General features: G+C 43.6%; 1 protein-coding gene across 3 annotated transcripts in view; it reads left to right on the top strand.

The window, feature by feature from the left end:
* The window catches only part of LOC147896880 (ultraviolet-B receptor UVR8-like), a 95,200-nt gene that overhangs the window by 46,035 nt on the left and 26,798 nt on the right, over window positions 1-22,367 (top strand). For all 3 annotated transcript variants that reach the window (XM_087381341.1, XM_087381340.1, XM_087381339.1), the window contains exons 5-8: window positions 8,351-8,506; window positions 8,681-8,854; window positions 15,214-15,285; window positions 15,469-15,540. In XM_087381341.1, the coding sequence (XP_087237467.1) occupies window positions 8,351-8,506; window positions 8,681-8,854; window positions 15,214-15,285; window positions 15,469-15,540 (474 nt within the window). The remainder of the gene's footprint in view (window positions 1-8,350; window positions 8,507-8,680; window positions 8,855-15,213; window positions 15,286-15,468; window positions 15,541-22,367) is intronic.

The following is a 22,367-nucleotide window of genomic DNA, read 5'->3' as shown; positions in this document are numbered from 1 at the left end:
TGCTTCTGCTGTCAGCTGCAGACCTGTCCTGCTCCTGCAGCTGTTCTTGCAGTTCACCATACTACTGTGCTCCAGGTGCCTATGCCGTTGCTGCTGTACCATCTGCAGTATGTCTAAGTACCCGTTGTAACTTGTACCTGCTGTTGCTGCTGCTGTACAACCTACAGGACCTATTACTTCTGCTGAGGTATTTGCACAGCCCTTTAGTACTTGATCTCTCACTAGAATGCTGCCCATGTGGCAACCTATTTGCTGCGCACATGCCAGTCTTTCTACCGCCAATATTTCTACAGGCATCAAGCCCCTTTTCATTCACTAGGTTGGCTTACAGGTGGGGCATTGACCCTTTCTCTCAAAACCTTGGCTCACTCATCGGGGCTTCCTTAGCCATTCTCCTTTTACCCAGCCATGGGTTGCTTCAGGCTATTAAAGAAACCCCCCCCCCCCCCCCCGCCCCCCCACACCCGCAAAAAAAAAAGAAAAGAAAAGAAAGAAAAACAACAATCTTATCAACCTTTGAGGCCTTCCTTCCCTTGTCCTTTGTCACTTCTTGCTTCTTCCCCTCTATCTCACCCCTTTCTCCAAAGGAGATCAGATGCCAACATCCTTGACTCCCATCACATGTCACATTTTCCTCTCATCTGAGGATAAGAAGCATGTCGAACAAGCAATATAGGAGCTCAACAATAGAGCATAGAGATCACATCCAAGAAGTGATGATATATTGAGATGTTTATATTATAGTCATAAGATCTGTACAATAGATTTCCTGTGATACAAAATCTTCTCCTCTAGTGTCAAGAAACATAAAGTCCCACTGATAGGAAAACACCAAAAAGCTTCAGTCCATTGGTCCTTTAAAAGGAGAGAGAGAAGGGATAGAGAAAGTCTGCAAATCCTGTTGGGAACTGGTGCAGCTGGTATAAGCTCAGAGATGCTCCAAATTCCACCAAAAAGGTTCAGTCAACTGGCTCTTCCTTAACAGGAAAGAGAGAAAGGATAGACAAAGTCTGCGAATCCTGAGGGAAGTTGGTGCAATTGGCAAAAGCTCTGAGATGTTCCTCAACCTCCACCTGTAACTGAACAAGCTGATCATTATAGTTGTCAATATCTTGGTGCAATTGGAATTTAGCCTGGGCCAAAACATAGGGGAGTCAGTTAGTAAGCAAATGAACATTTCTATGATACCAATTTGTGAATAGCTGTTCAGCATTGAGGCATTCATCACTAAACTGAAAAGCATTTCTGGCGATCCATATAAACCACAGCGCATGTGCTTTGATAATAATCCACAAAGCATAAGGAATCTTCAGTGCATCTCCCAAAAGTAGAAACTTCCAATTGAAATGTTCTCCTAGCTTGATTTGGATAAACTTCTAGACTTTTCTAGCTCCAAGGCATGTGATGCAAAGGTGAAAAATATCCTCTTTTGTCCCACGACATCTTTTGCACATTCCATCCCCTTTTCCAATACTCAGACTCTTGTAGTTAGTCCACACAGCTTTGTAAAGGATTAACCAAAGAAGTGTAGACATTTTTTCTCGAACCTTTTTTCCCCAAATCAGCAAAAATCTTGTTTTCCACTTTCTCCCTTGTCAGAAAGTTTCCATCTAGTGTTGAGAGTCAAAACTACCCCTTCCATACTTTCTGCTGATGTGGGTATGGGCAAGAGAGTGGGGCTTCCAACCCAGCTGAATTACGCCCATTAGTTTAATTGCCCCAGCCCCCTCTTCCCCTCCCTTTTCACCCCTTTCCTCTCCCCCTTCCAAGTTGTTAAACGTAATAATTTAAAAATCTGCCCCCTTGCCAAGGCAGCTCATCATTCCAGAGCTGTAGCTTGCTCATGACAAGTTCTTGGTCAATATTGGCCAATCTGAACTCTCTTCTAATCTCTAACCATGTCTTCCATATGAGGTTACCTTTATCCCACATGTTCTCCCAAGTTTGTAAACCTTTTTTAAAGAGATGCCTGGCTTTGAAAAGGTCTTCATCATTTAACTGCTTATTTTTGAACAAAACTGGAACCCAAATTGAGTCTAATGCCATGAAAGATCCTTCCATTTGGGAATTCTGTGAGGTCTGACAAATTTGAAGTTTCAGAGCAGTAAGTTAGCCCAATAACTCTCAGGAGAGGAAATGGCTTTTGATATCCAAGTAGGAGCAAGCTTGAAAGCAGCCTGCTCCTAGTCTCCCTTCACGTGTGGGTCTGGTACAGTAGGACCATTTGACCTTTGAGATCCTCCTTCTAGTGTCACTTCCACCCCAAAGGAAAGATCTGCAAATTCTAATAATTTTTTCTAACCCTTGTTTAGAGGGGCACCAGTAGGAGAGGTAGAAGATAGAAATTGGGTAGATACAGTGATTAAGGACACCCTTCTGCTTGCCAAATCTGCCTGGAAACCTTTTAGTCTATCCAACTTGTTTTTAAGTCTATTTAGAAACCATTCCCATATGTCCTTCATACTTACTTTCAAGCCATAGGAATGCCCAACAATGTGAAAATTTGCTCATGTTGAATTTGTTTACAGCCCAATTGGTCTAAGTGCCACTGCTTTCTTTCTGAGAGTAAGGCATACCCCGTTTTAGCATGGTTTATCTTGGACCTTGAAGCAAGGCAGAATTGATCCTGACATTCCATGGTATTCTGAATGTACTGATCAGAGTTCCTGATAGTTAAGTTGGTATCATCTGCAAACTGATGGTTGACCAGATGTTTACCCGAAGGGTGTTCAATTCCCTTGATTGAATTCTTAGAGACCTAATCCTTTATCAACCATCCCAGAGCATTTGCTGCAATGGCAAAGAGCAAAGGGGCCAAAGGACATCCTTGCCTTATAGATCTCTTTAGTGAAAAAGCTTGACTGATTTTCCCATTCACACAAACTCTAGCTGAGGCATTAGAGAGAAGCAAGGCTACAAAAGAAGTGTTTTCTCACCTAATTCCTGGTCCTTAAGGGATTGAAGCAAGAAATCCCAGTTTAACTTTCATATGCCTTGTCAAAGTCAATTTTAGTAAAGCAAACATCTTGATGAGTTTTCTCAGCATGAGTACATGCCTCCCATAGATTTATTATTGCTTCCAAAAGATACCTGCCCTTAATGAAACCCTTTTGTTTTTGGAGAATCCCTTCAAGTAACATGTGGATAGGGCAACCTATGGGAGTACTGAAATGTTCAACCAAATTAAGTACAAGTGATAGATGAGGAGGGAGGTTGAAGAGATGGAGATGGTCTCTAGAGGGAAGGAGACCCCCCCAACTTAGTGGCAACTATCCATCCTAACTCAAAATTAGCAGCTGATGTGACACTGCTCACAAGTTTGCATGGGACTACGACTGGCTCATTGAAACAGTCAACGTCCTCGACGCATCATGAGAAGGAGCTGTGGCGACCTCTACTGGATTTGACAAAGGAGCTCAACTCCTCTATTCATTTTCCTTTGTTGCACAGCTCAAACGACGAGTACAATGGAGGAGAAAGGAGGCGAGAGAGACGTGGAAGTTCTGCCTACACCAACTCCCTGTCAGCCTCTATCAGAGGTGCTGCACAAAAGGGTCCAAGGACCTCTTACGCGGGCGTTGTTCAGGAATTTAAGGGAGGTTTATTTATGCCTCCCTTCACACGCAGTCATAACTGGAGAATGAAACAAAGGAGAAGGTCTCGGTTTCTGGCTCGCAGGAGGGTGGCTCTCCAAAGACCAACAAAGAACTCCCGACAGAGGAGATAAAAGCCTCTCAGGATTCAGAGGAGCAGTTCGCCAATCAGAAGATGAAAGAAGACTAGGAGAGGCAGCGCTTTCGACTCCTCTACACTCCTCGAGGAAGGAAAGCTCTCAAGTCTAGAATGAAGCGGAAGTGCAGCATATCTGTATCGATTCTTCCTCCTAGTCCCGAAGAAATGATGTCCACATGGAAGCTCAGCTGACTACGCCGGAAAAGGAGGAGAGGAGATTGATAGAGATGCAGGAGGCAGCGCCAACGCAGTAGGTCCAAGCTTGTTGGGGAATACTAGATCATCTGCAATTCCACTCTCATCTTAGTAGGAGAGTTTCAAGTCTGAGAATGAGGAAAGTGCATATTTTAAAGTTAAAGTGACTGCCTTTCTGGATGAGGACATGCTAGATCAGTCTATTGAGTGGTTATCTTCACATGCTCTTATAGGTTTTCTTCCTAGCCCTAGGCCCCCAGCTGCCTTCCTTGATAATTGGCCTTGAAATAATTGGATAAGAAAAAGACTTGTTGTTACAAGTGTGAGGTTTCTGAGAAAGGGATACTATTTTTTTCTTTTTGAAAAAGAGGACATGACCTTCAAAGCTCTTTATCGTGGTCTACGGACCATTAGGCACCAGCCCATGTATCTAGAGTTCTGGTCTCAAGACTTCAACCCAGATAGACCAAGATCTACTTTCCTACGTGTGTGGGTGGAACTTCCTAATCTCCCCTTTTCTTTAGTCAACCAGGCTCCAAACCTCTGTAGGAGCTTGGGTCAAGTGATAGAACATTTATCAATCCTAGAGGCCACCCCCAAGTCTGTAGAGCTTCTCAATCACATCAAGCTTGACACAGACTTGGGGGTGGCCTCTAGGATTGATGAACTTTCATTGGAGTTACTTTTCTTTTCACCCAAATGGTGGTACTTGGTTTAGAAGGAGTCTCAATTGGCTTCGCCATTGGCCACTAGGCTGTGCGACATTCCCTTTACTAACCCACTTCTTCTTAAACCCACTTTTCTTCGAGTACTTATACCAAGTCCTAGCCTACACAAACCCACTTGGTCTGCTACCTTTGGTATCCTCAAGCAAAGGCTATGGCAATTGCTTCATCTAGAGTGTTCGTGTACTTAGCCCGAACTACATTATGTTGTGTTTCTAGAGGATGAGTTTGGGAATGTTCCTAGATTCATCTAGGTATATACAAACTTCCATCTTGATTCTATCATTCAGTCTGAAAATAAAATCCTTTACCTATATTGATTGAGGAAGACTTTCATTACACATTCTCTAAATTTATCATTGTATTTCGCCACTGGCAAATTTCTCTGACAAAGGTTTCTATACTGATCCCAATCTCGGGGTGTTTCGTTAAGAGGTAAGAAGTGTTTTCTAAATTCTTTCTTGAACCCTTCCCAGTATGGATGCCACTCCATTCCTGTGCTGTTTTATCCACCATCTATCCACTGCCTCATTAAACATATGAGTGGATTTCACAAATGGCGAAAGCCTCTTCCCATTTGTGCAACCAGGTTTCTATGACATTAGAGCTACGGTCAGTCGTCCGACCAGAATACTTTTTTGACCTATAATTGGAAATATAAGATGTCTTAGCGCTCCCCCGTATGAACACTAGTTTGAGGCTTCATTGGAGCTTTTCCTTTTTTCTCACAGGATGGTCTAGTAGACATACTGTGAACCGTTTTTCTAAGCTCAGATTGCCCTATGTTTGCTTGCGGTTGCTGAGCCAGAATCTTTTGTAAGGCATAATAAAGCAATCCTACTTGAGAGTGTGTCGGCCACTAGGCGTGACACCTGCGGGGTTGGCCGGACTCCTGACTCTACGGGATCCACCCTTGAAGCCTCTTCTTTAACCTCCATTGTTATTGCTTTGCCTTTATTCATAAAATCTTAAGCTCAAAAGATTTAACCCTATTTGGTTTGGTTGACGGGTTTATTATTTTTTAAAAAACACTGTCTCAAAACTGAAATTTTAAAGTGCATTTACCAACTTCAAAACCCCTTTCTTTACCGGCATAACCCCAAATATTCACAATTGATTAGAGACCTCAACCATAAAGCTGTAAATCCACAACCAAGGCTAATACTTTTTTTTCCTATACTAGGGAAATACTTGCAATCTCCAATAATTTAAATCCTAAGGCAAAATGAACTAACATACATCACAACTGAATTGAAAAGGGCATAGAAAACTCCCTAGTCCACTTTCTCTTGCGATGCTCCGTGTCCTGTTAGCTTCGTTGGATGACTTCATTGACTATGATCCTTTCCTAACCGCCGTGAAGGAGGTATTACATTGAACGATTGTTGAAGTAACGTGAATACTGCTAAACATCATTATTACCTCTCCATAGATTGAGATCAGGCGCACTCTCGTGCTCTTTCTGAATTAAAACAGGGCAATGAATTCTGCATACGAGGGCTCCCAACAAGTTATTTTCGTTTCGTTACTGAATGAATGAGTGGTGCGATGGAGCGATGGACAGATGATGATTAGGTAGTTTAGTGACACAGTTTCCCAAGAATTTCCTTTCACCCTGATGACCGGCTCACCACTAATGACATCACCAAATAAAACATGCATTCACTTGCGTAGGGCCACCTTACATGTTCTTGGTAAATCCGCTCATGAAACGAATCACCTGCGTAAGGCCACCTTACCCATTCTTGGCAAATTCGCTCATGATACTATGATGCAATACACCAACTCAACCTTTCTATTGCACTGCAAATCTTCAATTATCATAACACTCTGGTATGCTCATTGCCACGTAGCGTCCACGTCAACGCCTGTCTGGACATGAACATCTTATTGCAAGCAAGCTCGTTTTTCCTTGTTAGAGGATCGCCAAAAAGCCAGTGCAAAGGACTCGCAATGAACACAACACCAATGTACGTTCACCGTCACAAAGTTAATGAATATCTATTGATTCATAGTTAGCCTGTCAGTTCGACGTGCAGCTCCAAATTACAATGATCATCACACACCCTAGGCTCTGATACCAAATGAACGAACCACAGCTAAAACTCAAACAAATCATGGGCAATGACAATATATTATTCCACCCAGCCAATCTCTGTGATAGCAAGCTCATAAGATCCTCACGTATGTTCTTCTTGCATGCTACACACAAAGCCCACAATTCCCTAGATGATTCTAGATGCCACATGTCACAATCCTAGGGTCAATCCTTGGTGCACCATTTGCCCCTCTCTTGGAGTACCATTTAATTCCATTTGCCGCTTGGAAATTTAGACATTTTGATGCCCCTAGACCCTTGACCTTTAGAACCATCTAGTACAAACTTTGGTCCTCTAAAGGAAATTGTCTACTGACCCTTCCGAGGTCATGTTATCTCAGCTTGAGCATAACAGTTGTCTTCACACACTTGGACGGTTATTGTCATCAAATCTAGTGCATTGTTCATTTATAGCCTCAATGATATCACTTTCTATTGTCGATAAACCATAAGTTCATTTTTCGTTGGTTTATACCCCATGAGGCTACATGATCCTACCATGGTGGTGGCACCCTTTATACAAGGGTAGCCGCAGCAGACACTTCATACATAGTTCAGCTACGCACATCTAAGTGAAGATATTGGGAGGTAGTGCAGAAATGTTTTCATTATGCTTACAATCTAGATTATGTTTAGATTATCTAGAAATGTTTTGTATAGCTGCATGAATACCCATGCTAAATGCCAATACAAGCATGAACTAGTTTATCTTATGAGGTGAAACTCTGGCCTGCTTTATAATTCGTCCATGAAGTCTTTTTCGTGTGTGTGCGCGTGGTCTCTTGATTTCTTACTTTTGTTACAACAACAGATCAGGCTTGTTTCCCCAGTGCTTGCTTTGGCAAGCAATTTTTCTTGTCTGGCTTTCATCAGGTCTGGCAAGGATATGATCTGCTCTTTTACTGGGCTCGCTACTGGGCACTGTGGGCCTTATGCAAGGACCGCAACCATCGGGTCTTTGGTGATCTCTCTATTGCTAAATATCACTTCTTCGGGGCACCTCTACAGCAATCAGTGTATGATTCTCTACATGCGGGGGATCTAGATTATCCTGCCTTCTTGTCATATAATGATATTTTCTGATGCTTGGAACTGACTGTCCTACACTTACGGACTGTTTTCTTATAATATAATGACAAATGGATTTCACTAAAAAAAAAAGTGCGTGTGTGTGTGTCTATAGGTTTCAATAAACATGTATTCCATAATATACTTTTCACAGCTTCATTTATTCATTTGTGGATTGCTGTGAATAATTGTTTTTCTCGTTATTGCTTGAGGAGGCTTTACAAAGCTTTCATCCGAACAAGTGTCATTTCATTCAATTCTGAAAAGTAAAGCTGAATATGCAGAATTGGTTGTTTCAATCTTTCCAGGAGTGATATATCATGATAATACTGATTATAATTTGAGCTTGGTGCTTGGCGCTCATGGAGTAAAGACTGCTTTAGTTGATCCTGTTTGTGAAACTCAAAGCTTTTTTGATCTTACAATTCGCCTTTGCCTTGAAATCAAGAGAAGTTGCTAGAACGGGTTCAAGTGTGTTTGCTTTTCTTTTTGTAATTGCGATGTTAGCTGACAGTATTCAATGCTTATGTAGGGCATTTCTGTAAAGATGGTGGCAGCTGGGGCTGAACACACAGCTGCAGTGACAGAAGGTGGCAAGTTGTATGGTTGGGGATGGGGCCGCTATGGAAATTTGGGCTTGGGTGATAGAAGTGATCGTTTAGTACCAGGAGAAGTTGCTTCCATTCCAGTTAGTGACAAACTTTTTGTCTTGTTCAACGTGGCACCTTCATATTAATTAGTGCACCCTCGTTTTCTAGAGCTGTTTTGCTTAGAACTAGTACATATGCTAGCTTTTATTTCGTGTGGATTGGGTTTCAGAGGATCTTTTTAATTTGTAGTTTAATGCGGTGATTTTTTGTAGGGGGAGAGAATGAATTTGGTGGCCTGTGGCTGGCGGCACACCATTGCTGTTTCGGATGCAGGGACCCTTTTTACATATGGGTGGAGTAAATATGGACAGCTTGGACATGGCGATTATGAAGACCATCTTGTACCTCACGTAGTTGCAGCCCTGAAAGGCAACCACATTTCTCAGGTATTGGGCTTTGGTTTTTATTGGCTTGATTGCATTTTGACTCTTAGGGTTGAGGAGCTTGTATTAGGCATATAAATCTAAGCTCTATTTTGCTTTGGGTTTGTCTGTGGTGCCTGGATCAATCGATAATGAAAGCTGAAAAAAGGAAGCTTCCCTGCACATCAACAAGGTTCTAAGGGTTCACAAGGAGGACGAGCTCTTTTGAACTCCCCTCAAGCGGGATTTTAGAGTTGTAGAAGGAAGACAGGTTGACCCCCTAGGTTTGAGATGACAGTTTTACAGTCCTGTCAGGTTGGTGGTGGAGCTTTGTCCTTTGTCTATGTGAGCCTTCAAGCACCTAAAATTTGCACAGTTGGCTTCAGAGCTTCACGACGTCTGCTCTATCGTACCTCAACTATGGGAATAACATGTATATCCTGAGCTTCATCCTGAGGAAAGAGCAATCCTCTAGAAAAAGAAGAGCATAAATAAGTGATCCTTCGGCCATTTGTGCCACCATATTCTGGAAACCTCAGCTCAAAACCGCTAGTTGGCCATGCAGAGTTTTATTGATGGACTAAGTAAAGTCCAGATTTCTGGAGCCCTACTTGCTGACTGGGGCATCTATTATGCTGCCCATACGTTGCGGGCTTGTATAGGCTACAATGGTTGCTCAGAGCCTGAGCTAGGACTACATCCAACCATATGGGATAGATAAAGTAGAGGTGCCAAAGAGCAGGATGAGAGAGATCTGTTGAAGTGGGATTCCAAAGGTGCAACTGGGCAATGGAAGGATTAGGATGAGCCCTTTACTATTTAGTAATAAAGCTAGATCACTAACCGAGTGTCACAGGGTGACATCACCAAGATATCGACAAGATATCTCAAAAATCGTTATTTCGGTGCCCCCCTATTATCAAAGCCAAAATAAAAATGGCCACAGTGGTCGAGGGTCCAACTGGCTAGATGGTAGCAGCAGGAGCTCGTATAGGCTACAATGGTTGCTCAGAGCCTGAGCTAGGACTACATCCAACCATATGGGATAGATAAAGTAGAGGTGCCAAAGAGCAGGATGAGAGAGATCTGTTGAAGTGGGATTCCAAAGGTGCAACTGGGCAATGGAAGGATTAGGATGAGCCCTTTACTATTTAGTAATAAAGCTAGATCACTAACCGAGTGTCACAGGGTGACATCACCAAGATATCGACAAGATATCTCAAAAATCGTTATTTCGGTGCCCCCCTATTATCAAAGCCAAAATAAAAATGGCCACAGTGGTCGAGGGTCCAACTGGCTAGATGGTAGCAGCAGGAGCTCTACATATGCAGGCTGCCACATCAACCACAACAGATGCAGTAGCAAATAGTCCAGGTCAGCTTTCCAACATGGCCATGCAGGCAGGTCAAAGACAGACAGATTGCAGCCGCCTTTTATACGTATCACCTGACAGTTCCAGGCCTGAAGAATATGCTATTTCACCATATCATGTGCTGATTTATGGTCTTCAATGCTGCAAAAACAATGCCTTCTGTCTGAATAAGAGGAAAGGGAAGCGGCTTACCATAGATACAAGCTGTTGATGCTTTACTTGTAGAGGAATGCAAACATTATTGTAAGCTTACTCCAGCATAGGTTCATTGATGTATCTTGGGTTTGAATCCTATGACGGCTAATGAGCCTCTACTTATATGTTTCTATTTGTGCTATGGCCCTATTAGCAAGTCCGCAGATGTAAAGGTTTGTTATTTCTGTTTTACCTCAGCATGGCTGCATAGAGCTGCTGAGCTGAGCCCTTCCCTTTTTTGGATCATTTTGATCATAGTAAAGTGTTGATCTATCAAGTGTCCTCATGTATTAAGCAAGCCAACCCCAGTCAAAGTGGGTCCTAAGGAAGGCTGTAAAGCCAAGAGATGCCACATGGTGGGCATCCAACGACTTTTGATAGGTACAAGAATTTTCAATAGATTTGCATCTTGATCCTCCCTCCACCTACAAAGCAGGTTGGAGGTATCGACCATCGTCATTGAGCGGTTGTTTCTAGGCTTGGCAATTGATGCAGCGCCTAGAAGACCCCCTCACATGGTCAAGGGTACTTTTGGCATGCAAAGCTAGAGAGCATTGCAGGTGCTATCTTTTGTATCTTCCTGATCGTAGGAAGATTCTACAATCATCACCAAGAGAAAGGAGTTTGAGGATCGAATTACCAGATCCAAAATGGTTGCTCAAGGGTGGAAATTTGACTGAGCAAATCCATGCTCATGCCTAAAAGCAATGTTGAGCCAAGGGCTTCTAAAATAAAGAACTTTAACCTGCTCGAACTTTTTGGTGTAGATTGCTGTGACAAGTCGCAGCCGGTTATTCTTAATGTCATGATCTTATGAATGTAGAGCCCAAAGAGTGTCAAAGAGAGGGGGCATCCTTGCTTCACTCCAATCATGCTCTCAATCCAATTTGATAGACCTCCAGGTGCATGGACCCTCCCTCTGCTAGACTCTTATAAGCTTATCACGCCCCATATCATGACTCTTGGTATCCGCATCTCTTGAAGCCTCCGTATCAAGGGGCTCGTGGGATTGTGTCAAAAGCTTTCGAAAGTCTATGAAGCAAGCATAAACTTTCTGGGATTTGGATCTCTCCTCCCCAATGATTTCCCGTAGGGTGAAGATGTGGTCAAGGGTGGAATGCCATCGTCGAAAACCCGCCTGTCCCAATGCCCACTGCCCATGTGCCTCAGTATGGGAGCTGATCTCTTGTTCTAGCACCAATCCATATATCTTGGCCAGTGTATGGCCTATCATGACTGTGTGGTAGTTCCCCATATCTATAGGGTCCCCTACTTTGTGTATCGGTACAATAGTAGTAGTGCTCCAAGCAGGAGGAAAAGCCATGACATACCGCATGATAAAACATCTGTGCTAGGATTGGAGCCAAGATCTGATGCCCATGTGCAAAGTATTATGTCCTCAACCCCTCATAATCCATAGCTTTCCGGTTGTGGAGCCGGTGTAGCGCAGCTTGAACATTTTGTGGAGTGAAAAAAGGGGGGGGGGGGGTGGGCTTGGTAAGGAGGACAAGTCCGGCGGTGCCTGCATCGGGACATTGCAGAGTGAAGTTGCATACATGTCTTGGATTGGTGATAGGAATGGGTGACTTAACCCTAAAAAAAGAAGCCCCATGCAAAGGTGGGATCTCCCCCTCGAAAAGATCTGATCACCTCTTCCATCCTATGTGAGAGGAAAGCTTGTCTCTTCCGGCAAGTCACGTGGCATGATATCCGTTGTGCCTCGATCCTCGTAAGGTGCCCCAGGGCCTGCTTCTGTATGAGGTGGGATCTCATCTCTCGACACTCATCATCGAACTATGGGTTCTAGGGTATCTTCCAAGTTGGGGAACGTGATGTAGATGGAGTCGTGGGGAAGGATCTCATTGCGGCATCCTTAACCACTGATACTTGAGTGTCTGAGGCATGGGCGAGGTTTGCATAATCCCCGAGGGAGTCTGGTAGCTTACGCGAAAGGTGACTCATGTATATTGCATCAAGGGCATGGTCAAAGTGCACCTGGACCCGAGTGGAGGCTGGTGGACCCTGTCTTGTGGTTGGCATGGAGGCCTAGACCCTGAAAGTCAGATAGGAGTGGTCAGCGCCTCGTTGGGGGGGAGGGACAGTGAGATCATGTATATGTGACATAAAAGCCGGGGATCCCAATGTTGGAAAGGTCACCTCCCCATCTATAAGCCCCCATATGAGGAGAGCATGGGGGAGGTAGACCAGGGGATATTGGGGCTGCCACATGGGCAGCACATGAGCTGCCATGTGGGCAGCACACAGCAAAGGCAGAGGTTGCCACATGGGCAGCACACAGGCTGCCATGTGGGCAGCTATCCAGACAGGGCCAATGGGCTAACAAGAAGAGTACCTGGCAAGTCGTGGAGCTCCTGATGTGAAAGCAGTACGGAGCAGACACATGGACATCAGGGACCTGCAGCAGCCTGATTGCGCAGGGTTTTCCAGCAAGAACAGATGGCGCATCAGTGGGGAAGAGTACGGTATGCATACGTGGCTGTACGGGGCTGGTGAAGGCCTGGCAGGAGGCAAGGATGCTGCAGCAGGAAGGCGCCTGCATGAAGAAAGATGCATGGCAGATGGCGATGGCTATGGGCAGGTGAGAGGCCTGGAAAATGCCCTGGATTGGAGGCAGTAGGGCCCTGGACAGTGGTGCAATGCCATGTGGCAGGTCGGCCCTGCAAGTGGTCCTGAAGGGGTCTAGTTTTGTGAGCCCATAGGGGGGGCTGCTGGGTCGCCAGTAGACCCCACAATGGGTCAGTTTTTTAGGGCTGCTAGTCTGTCCATATGAAGGGGCATGCTTGCCTTATAAAAGGAGAGCCTCAGGCCTCATTCAATCATCCAGCCTTGCAGCTTTTGGAGGAGCAGAAAGGAGCAGCATATACACTACGCTTGGGCCTCTACACAGGAAGTGAAGGGGAGAGGTGCTGCAGACTTAGCTCCAGGGAGAGGCTGAACCGAGACTGTCTTCCAGGGCTTAGGTTGCTGAGGTCATTCTGGACAGAAAGTCTACAGATGCTTAAGGTGGATCATGTGGGCTCGAGTCTAGATAGCCGGCAGATAGGAGGACCTTGTGGTAAGATGAGAGGACCACACCATTAGTGGGACTGTGGATCTATCTCTTTTGTATTGTGTCCATAGCTTTGGACAGAAATATATTATTTTGGTGTCTTCTATATCTGGCTAGTTCATTGTCTATTGATGAGTCTGCACACCTATGCTATGCACATAAGTTTAAGAAGTTGGTGATTCCACATCCCACACCACAGTGTGAGCTCCGGGGCTATTCTATCAGTCTTTCGCTGTGCGTACCTGGTTGATCTTTAACACCCAAAAGGTAATCTATTGTACTCGTTCCACCCTCTAGGTAGGCCTTATGAGACCATGTCTCAAAAACTCTTGCATTGCTTTTGGATTTCATCTTGTTGGGCTTTATTGACTCTATATAATGTCTTTACTGTATAGTGTGGAGAACTGCTTGCAGTTTGATCATCTTGAGGATGTTATAGAGGTAAAAGAACTTTGGGACTTGGTGGAGAAACAAATCCAAAACCAATATCCTTGTCTTGCCCGGAAGTAAGGTAAGAATGCAATACAATTCTCGCTTCCATTTGGGTGGAGATTATCTTCACTCTCAGGAGTCAGTGGGAGTGGTGTACAGGCACCTCTTTGGCAGCTCGTGGGAGACTTTTATCCTTCATGAGGACATGGGACTGCTCATTATTTTTTCATTTGACCCCTTTTGGGATGTCGTGGCATTTTAGACCACCACCATGGCTTTTTTGCCACATTGTTGAGGCTAGGGATAGAGTACTTTCTCTCCCACCTGTTGTATGATTCGTTTTGAATGGAATATATCACTCTTTATTTTAAAATGACTCCATTACACACGTAGTTTACCTTCTATTGGTGCTACATCAGTTCCTTTTGAGTTCTTAAGTGCTTGCTTTGCTATTCCTGAACCCTTGCTCTGAGACTCCAGCAATTCCAAAGATGATGACAATTCAGTCGAGATTACATTGTGTGTCGAACCTAGATCATAGAGGAGTGCCGGTTTGTCACTGACCGTTCCCCATGATTTCAACAAAGCATGGCATGGATACTCTCCCTTTTTCTGTAACTCCAGTGCGCTAACTTTAACCGTCTTCTTTTCAGCTTCCTGCTTCACTGACTTCTCCATTCTTTTCTTCTTATATTCCAGATTTTTGTGGGTTCCATCACAAGGTATACCAAAGCCTTCGTCTTTATATATCTTGAAAATAGCTGTCTAGAGGGTTTCCAACTTGTTTCCCCTACTGGTTATTCATTCTAAAGAAGTGAAACTTCTCTTGTTTCATTTGCCTTGGTGGATGATCACGTTGTGCCCCAAACTGTCTACCAATCTTATGTTCTGCTTCAGCTTTAAGTGTGAGATGAATTATTCCATTGACTGTCTTCACCATAGCTACTTTGAATGGAAACACTGACTGGATCTTTGGCCACTCTTGGAATAGGAACAAGAACACGAATGGAACAGGATTGGGAGAAAAATGCCACATCATTATACTCGTCCTCATGCACATATAATAATGACAAACACTGAATTTGCCAAATCCAATGCATCTTACCAAGACTTGAAGTTGTATGGGAAAAGTTATATTTTACCAAGACTTGAAGTTGTATGGGAAAAGTTCTATTTTCCTGACCTTTTTATGGTCTTCTTAAGTTTCTACTTTTCAAGTTGCAACTTCATGAGCAGTTAGTAAGGTCGACACAATTAAGATTCTTAAAGAGTGCAGTCATAGAAATACTCAAGGAAAAATATTATTTTGGGCAGATTTCGGGAGGCTGGAGACATACAATGGCTCTTGATAACCAAGGAAAGTTGTATGGATGGGGTTGGAACAAGGTGATTTGTGAATTATATGGAAGCGTGGTTCAGGATTTTGTGTTTGCATTGCATGTCTTAGCCAGCATGAATATATCTATTCAATACATGCTTGTTGTGGATCCACATAGCAATTTTATTGCATAATGATGTCTGGTTGGGAGTGGCAGATGTAGAAATTGAGGCTTCATTGTTATTTTGCAGTTTGGCCAGGTTGGCATGGGGAATAATGAGGATCAAACAAGTCCACAACTTGTGAAAATTCCAGGGGATGAGGTTTGTTCTAATACTTGTTCCTGTAAATGGTCTATTATCGTAATTGATCAGTTGTGAAATAATAGTTTTAGGGTTTCCATGGCCTCTTAATGGAGGATGCATACATGTATTGTTTATTTCCCTTGAAGTAGCAGGCATACATGTGGGTCAACTTCACTCATTTAACTCACGAATTGACCATCTGTGGATATGAAAGCAATCCTCTCCTATCATCTTCGATTCTTGACCGTTGCCCGTTACTACTGCTTAGTTATGGCCTCATCATAACTGTTCTTTGGGGCAGAGAGAGAGAGAGAGAGAGAGAGAGAGAGAGAGAGAGAGAGAGAGACATCTTTGGGAGGCCTCGCGGGCCTATGAGACAAAAGTACAATCACAAGTGACTCACACAAGCCACTATGGGCTGAGGCAAGGGGTTAGTTAAGACCCCTGCAAGGTACAATGGAAAACTCAAAGAAAAACATAACTCAGATGACTGAAACAATATATATGGAGACTCAGATACTTAGAAAGCATATCCAGGTGCCATGGTGGCTCTCCTGTGAGATGCGAGGATATCTTGGATCTGCGTCTGTCGTGTCGACTCGGTAATGGCAGGGGGGACGTGGTTTCCAAGACCTGTATCCAACGTGCCATGTCAAGAGTGACCCCTTGACTCTGGCGCTCGCCTCGGAGAAAGGTTGTGATATGATGGACCTCCATTGTGTATGGAGAGAGAGTTTATTAAAGTCTTTAGAAGACTCATGGGTCTATGAGATTGAGAGAAACCTAATACAATAAACTGAAAGGATGGAGCTACTAAATGAGCATCATCACCCATGCTAAATGCGAAGTACTACATAGTGGTAACAACATCATCATCATCATATCAAATCAGTTCCAATGTCAAGTCTGATCAAATACATTAGATACGTGATGGGCCCACTTGTGGGGGGGTGTATTGGCATGAGGTCGGAGATAAAGCTGTGGATGAGGTCCGTTGTGGCCTTCTGGCGATGGCTCTACGTTTGATAAGGGCCATGGTAACTCCGGTCGGTGGTGCTCCATTCTTGAACATGGATGGAATGACACCAAGCAAATGGTGTGCGCCCACCCTTTGTCAAGTGTGTCGTGTCGCTGGCTCTGGATCTCTAGCTCATCGACCACTCGTTGTTTCGTGGTCTGTGTCATCTGGTTGGAGGAACTCCGTAATCATACTCTGAGATGAGTCTATCTGTGTGCCCTGTCCCTATCTCTGCAATTTGAGTAAGCATTCTTTGTGCCTAACTGCCTTATGGATGAAGGTGGCTAGGCATCCCTGATCTGGATAGGAGAGGAGTCCAAAGCCATCTTTGAAGGGACAATGATAGCGGCCTCGGATCTCATAGTATACGGGGCATCTTAATACGAAGTGCTTCTCTTACTCAATCTCGTGTCGATTACACAAGGTGCAAATGCGACTCTCCTTGGGTACTCCCTCCACTTGTCTACTCTCAATGCAGAGTCGATGTGATACAGAACTGTCCGATAAAGATCCTTAGTCAATGTGGAAGGTGGATCCGGGTATACCCTGGCAGATCAATGAAGCCCTCCTTGGAGATCCACAAGCAATGATATTTGTAGAAACTGAGGTTCATTGGGAGCTCACTCAGCGCCAACCAGGTCCTAAGTGTGTATGGCTGTAGAAGGTCCTCGTGTATGATCTGGTTGACCTCATGATATCTGAGTGGGGGAGATGGAGCCTCAATGCTGTACTGGAAGGGGAGTAATCTGTCCATGTGGATCCCCAAATCTCTCAAACCACCTACATGTGTGCCCATACCAATATCTCTGATCACCCTCAGTTGCTAGGGCCATAGAGGAGGATAGTGCTAACCATGGTAATCTACTTGGCTCTGAGGTCCATGTGGAGCCCCCAATCTCTCAAACCACCTACATGTGTGCACATACCAGTATCTCTGATCACCCTCAGTTGCTAGGGCCATAGAGGAGGATAGTGCTAACCATGGGAATCTACTTGGCTCTGAGGTGCAAGAGCTGTGCTCCCTGACGCGGTATAAATATTTGATGACCTGGAATGCTGTATCAAGTTGCAGAGGAGATGACCCAAACTGAGCTTGAATGATCTACTGGGGAACTGATGGCTTATTGCTGATCATCTACAATACCATGAGAACCTGGAGTCACTCTACCCTAGCCCAGTTTGCATTTGAGAGATCTGGCTCCCAACAAGGACTACCATACATGCTTGCTGGCCAGACTAAGGAGTTGAAAGGAGAGCTTTGGTTTGAGGGTTTTGAAAGTGTGAGTGGAAGCATTGTCTCTCCAGCCGACTAATGAAGCATATCCTCTGCTCAAGCAAGCATGCATTGTTGGTCTCATCGTGATGAAAATAGGGCCAGAGAAGAGAATTCTTGAATATGTGTATGATGAATCAATTTCAACTAGTGATCCATCAAAAGTGAACCACTCTATACGCATAGCTGCTCGGGAGGTGTTGAATGTCATAACCTTGGTCTTACCAAGGTTGATCCTCAAATCATGTGACTCACAGAACACGTGCAACACATCGAGGTGTCTCTGGAGGTCCTTTGCAGAAGAAGATAATAGCACCACATTATTTGCGTACAACAAGATCCGAATCAAGCAACTAGTGAGAGAGCATCCAGCCCCCTCTAGCGTCTCCGTAAAGATCTTGAGCTCATCTATGTAGAGGCAAAATAGGATTGTTAATAACGGGCAACCTTTTTTGACCCCAATAGTGATGAGATGAAACCTATAATCCGTATATTTCATTAACCTCTCAACCACATGTAACATCCCACGCTCTCTAGAGTGTGCTATGTTTGAAACATGATATTCACAATATAGGCCATCCTTCAAGTTGATTTCTCATAAAGACAAGCATACATATCAGCTGACAAGAGGATAAGCGCTTAAGCTAGGGAGCGCTTCTTCCATGGGTCCAGTCTTTGCTGTAAGATAGGAGCAGCCTATCAGCACAAACTAGTCGCCTGTCGTATTCTCTATTTTGGACCCTCTTCTCTGCATATTTTGGCCACAATCTCTTCTAGAGAATTGTAGAGCTCGATTCATGTTCACAATTAAAAAAAAAAGCTCCCTAATTCGAGTTACGGATCAAAAGTTATCGCAAAAATAGTGACTGCTGCTTTTTCTAGGGAGGTGTGATTGCTTTTTTTAGTTGCATGCTCTTTACTAACGCCTCCACTGTCCTATCTACCATTAGTACCAATCAACAATCACTTTCTACCTTGATGCAAATAAACATCTAGTCCTAGCATGCAAAACATGACCGAACATATACAACAGTATCAATTCTGCCAGTTCCTACCACTAGCAGTTCAAAATTGGGGTCCTCAAAATCTACCTATCAATGTCATCGAGGAAGAAAATCAGTGATGGATTGTTGTTGATGCTCAGAATCATCGACAATCTGTCCAAGTACCTTCCTCATCCTTTGTAGTCTCCGAGAGATAGTTCCTCATCTGACAAGAGTGTGTGTGTGTGTGTGAGCGTGCGTGTGTGTTGTGCATGTGTGTGTGTGTGTGTGAGTGCAGACCCCACGTCAGGTTCCCCCTTGGTTTCGACTTGCTTGCAAGCAGCCCATCTGGTGGTTCTAACTGCTCGCGTGCATTTTCTGCAGCATCTTGCTTGCTCTGCACTCTTTCTCCAGTCTTTCTGTCACCCTTTTCTCCTTTGGTTGCTGGTGCCTTTTGCGTGTGTTGTGTGGGGGTGTGTGTTGAGGGTATATGCTGATCTTTTTTGAGCTGCTTTGTCAAATATTTTCACCATTTGTGTTCCTAGGTAGCACCCTTGTCTTTCCTATTCATAATCCCTCTTTTTTCGTGCTGTAAAGCCGCCTTTATCCCTCCGTCCAATAAGTCCCTTTGTTGCGAGTCTATATGCCCATTTGCCCTTTCTATTTACTGGGTATTTCAATACTCGATGTCCTACTCTTTAATGGCCTTTTTGCCTTGCTGCCCATAGCTTTGTGTGTCAGTTACATTGCTAAAATTTGGAGGGTTTTTTTTGCTGTGGCAGCATATCAATTTGACAAAACTTATGCAAAAAAAAAATCAGCCCAGAACAAGAAGCAAAAGCATGCTCTAGGTCAAGGTGACCTCTTAAAAGTTTCTAACGAGGCACAGCTTCTTTATGAAGTTATGCATGAGGGGTTTGAAGATACTCGAAAAGCATGGAAAGAGCCAGCTCCTACGGTTGGCATCATAGTAGAATGGGATGATATTGTTGACCCACTAAGGGAATATATCAAGAAGCTGTGATTATCTTTTGCCCAAGCCGAATGCCAGTTGCTGTAGATGTGGGAAACTAGTTGACACAAACTTTGGGTGGATGCTTTCTGAAAGTGCACTATGCTGCTCTAGGATTTTTTCAAGTGATTGTGTTAAAAAAACATCACATGAAAATGCTTCCGGAGCATTCTCCCCTTTATTATGCACGTGATACTATCTTCTTTGATCATGCGCCATTGTCCTGTTTTACGTTGTGGATTTCCCTCGATGCTTGGAAAAACTCTTGGAAAAAATTGTAGCCTCATTAGGCAAGTTGGTGTGTCCACCCAGGGTGGAACGGGAAATCAGATAGATTTTATAAAGGTTTATTTTCTATCACCTTAGCGGACATGCAAATTCTGTGAATTTTTGTCCAAGTGGTGATACAGCTGTTCAACTATATCGAATTATCTTACGCAGGTGTAGAAGCCTCAATAGCTAAAAATTCTCAATTATTTAATAAAAATCTAAATTTGTACGATTGGATATATTCTAGTCTTACAAAGGTATATTTTTCTATCACCTTAGTGGACATGCAAATTCTTTGAATTTTCGTCCAAGTGGTGATCTGTTGTTCAACTATATCGAATTATCTTACGCGGGCACAGAAGCCCAAATAGCTAAAATTTCTCAATTATTCAACAAGAATCTAAATTTGTACGAGTTGGATATATTATAGTCTTATCAAATATATTTTGCATATTGTGGGACATAAATGTCCCCATGCCAAAATCATATTATGTTACAGTGAATAATGTGGCAATGGGCAGTGCATTCTACAAGCTTGAATGTGGTCTTTTTGCAGGGGCTTTCTTTGAAGGCAGGAAATTTGGCCATATGGCTTCACAATGTCTTTTGCATAAGATGCCTCCTGAAGCAATGCCTACTTTAGTACAAAATAAGAATGCCCCTAGGACCTCCGGACCAAAAAATAAAATTAACAAGCCAGTGTCTGTTGTCTAGGATAAAGGAAAGGCCAAGGTTGCTGCTGCTAGCAATGGTAATACTCCAATGCCCCCTGCAGCTCAAGTAAAAGATAAGGAAAAATCCTCAAATGAGGTGGCAAATCCCAATGAAAATTGTCCCTCGTACATGGATGGGTGCATCCTCTAATGGGCACACCCCTGCTGAGAACTCTGTATGGGCATAAAAAAAGATTGCTGCAGAGAACGCTTGAAGAAAGCAAACAAAGAAAATGTTGGATCACCAAAGACTTGACAACTCCTGTCTATCCATAAAGTCCAAAGTGCCCAATAACGAACCTAAACAAAGAAAAGATCAAACTCCTGAGTGCGCGGAGAGCCATAAGAATTTCCCAAAAGTAGTAGTCGGGAATCTCGTTCTCAACCGCTGTCGAAGAAAATCCAGGAACTCATGGGAGGACGGGCAAAACCAGAACAAATGAGCACAGTCTCCTGAGAAGTCAAACATCTACGACAAACAACAAGAGCAATGTGTCTATGTGCCAGCAGTTGGCTAGATGGAATAACACACACACATTTTTGGTGAGAAGAATATTTTATTACTGTGAAATAATTACATTCATAGGTACTCCAAAAGCGGAGTAACTACTACTCAACCGAAAATCTCAGTATAAGCCATATATACATCATGGTCAATCAAATGAGTCTGAAAGCAATCATAAAACGATTGCCGCAGAGATTGTTTGAAAAAAACAAAAGATGGAAAAGTAGGATCACCAAAGACTCTATGATTTCTGTCCATCCATAGAGTCTAAAGCGCCCAGTAGCGCACCCAAACAAAAAATAAATCAAAATCCTGTGTAGTTGGATGAAAACCAAATAACCAGAAGAACCTGCCAAAAGTAACAGTAGGAAATGTCGCTTGAAGCCCCTGACGAATGAGAGCGAGGAAATCAACAGTATGTGGACAGTGCCAGAAAATGCGAGGCACAGATTCAACAGAATAAAGACATCGGTGGCAAACAGCCGAGGCAATATGTCTATGTCCGAGTAACTGCCCAGATGAAAAAATGCCAAGTAGGACTCGTTAGAGGAAAAGCTGTTGCCGAAGAGGGACTTTATAATGCCAAAGGAGATGCAGCCGCTTTCTCCACCACTTTGATGGGCGATCCATATGCCAAATAGAATTGGCTTTGTCGGAAACCCAAGACGGAGGTAACAACACTTTATACAAAGAAGGCACTGTGATATGTGATAGCTTCAAAGGACAGGCTGAAGAAGAGGAAGAATGGAGAGTCCAATCCTCAAGCCTATCCTAAAGTTTCAAACAAGGTACCGGCAAGGAAGGTTGAAGCATTTCTGAAATTTTGTGCCATAAAGGACAATAATGAGCTCCCAAACCATACTTGCTAGTAGCCGCAGAAAAAGATAAAAGAGTGCCATCATCTTGAAGTACATCCGCCACAGAAGCAATACCTTTGAAAGATAACACTTGGGTTCTTGTATAGCGAAAGGAGGGTGGAATACTTTGGACCAATAAATATTCTCAGCAATCAAGGAATTTCACAACAAAGAATCCCTGCCGTTCCATTCCAAGTGGGTTAAAATATGCTTA

This window comes from Dipteris shenzhenensis, chromosome 11 (genome assembly GCF_047967505.1).
Source record: "Dipteris shenzhenensis isolate YYH24624 ecotype China chromosome 11, Dip_SZ_1.0, whole genome shotgun sequence".
NCBI classification, from domain to species: Eukaryota; Viridiplantae; Streptophyta; class Polypodiopsida; order Gleicheniales; family Dipteridaceae; genus Dipteris; species Dipteris shenzhenensis.
The sequence above is the reverse complement of the archived record's forward strand: the minus strand, read 5'-3'. Positions and strand labels throughout refer to the sequence as shown.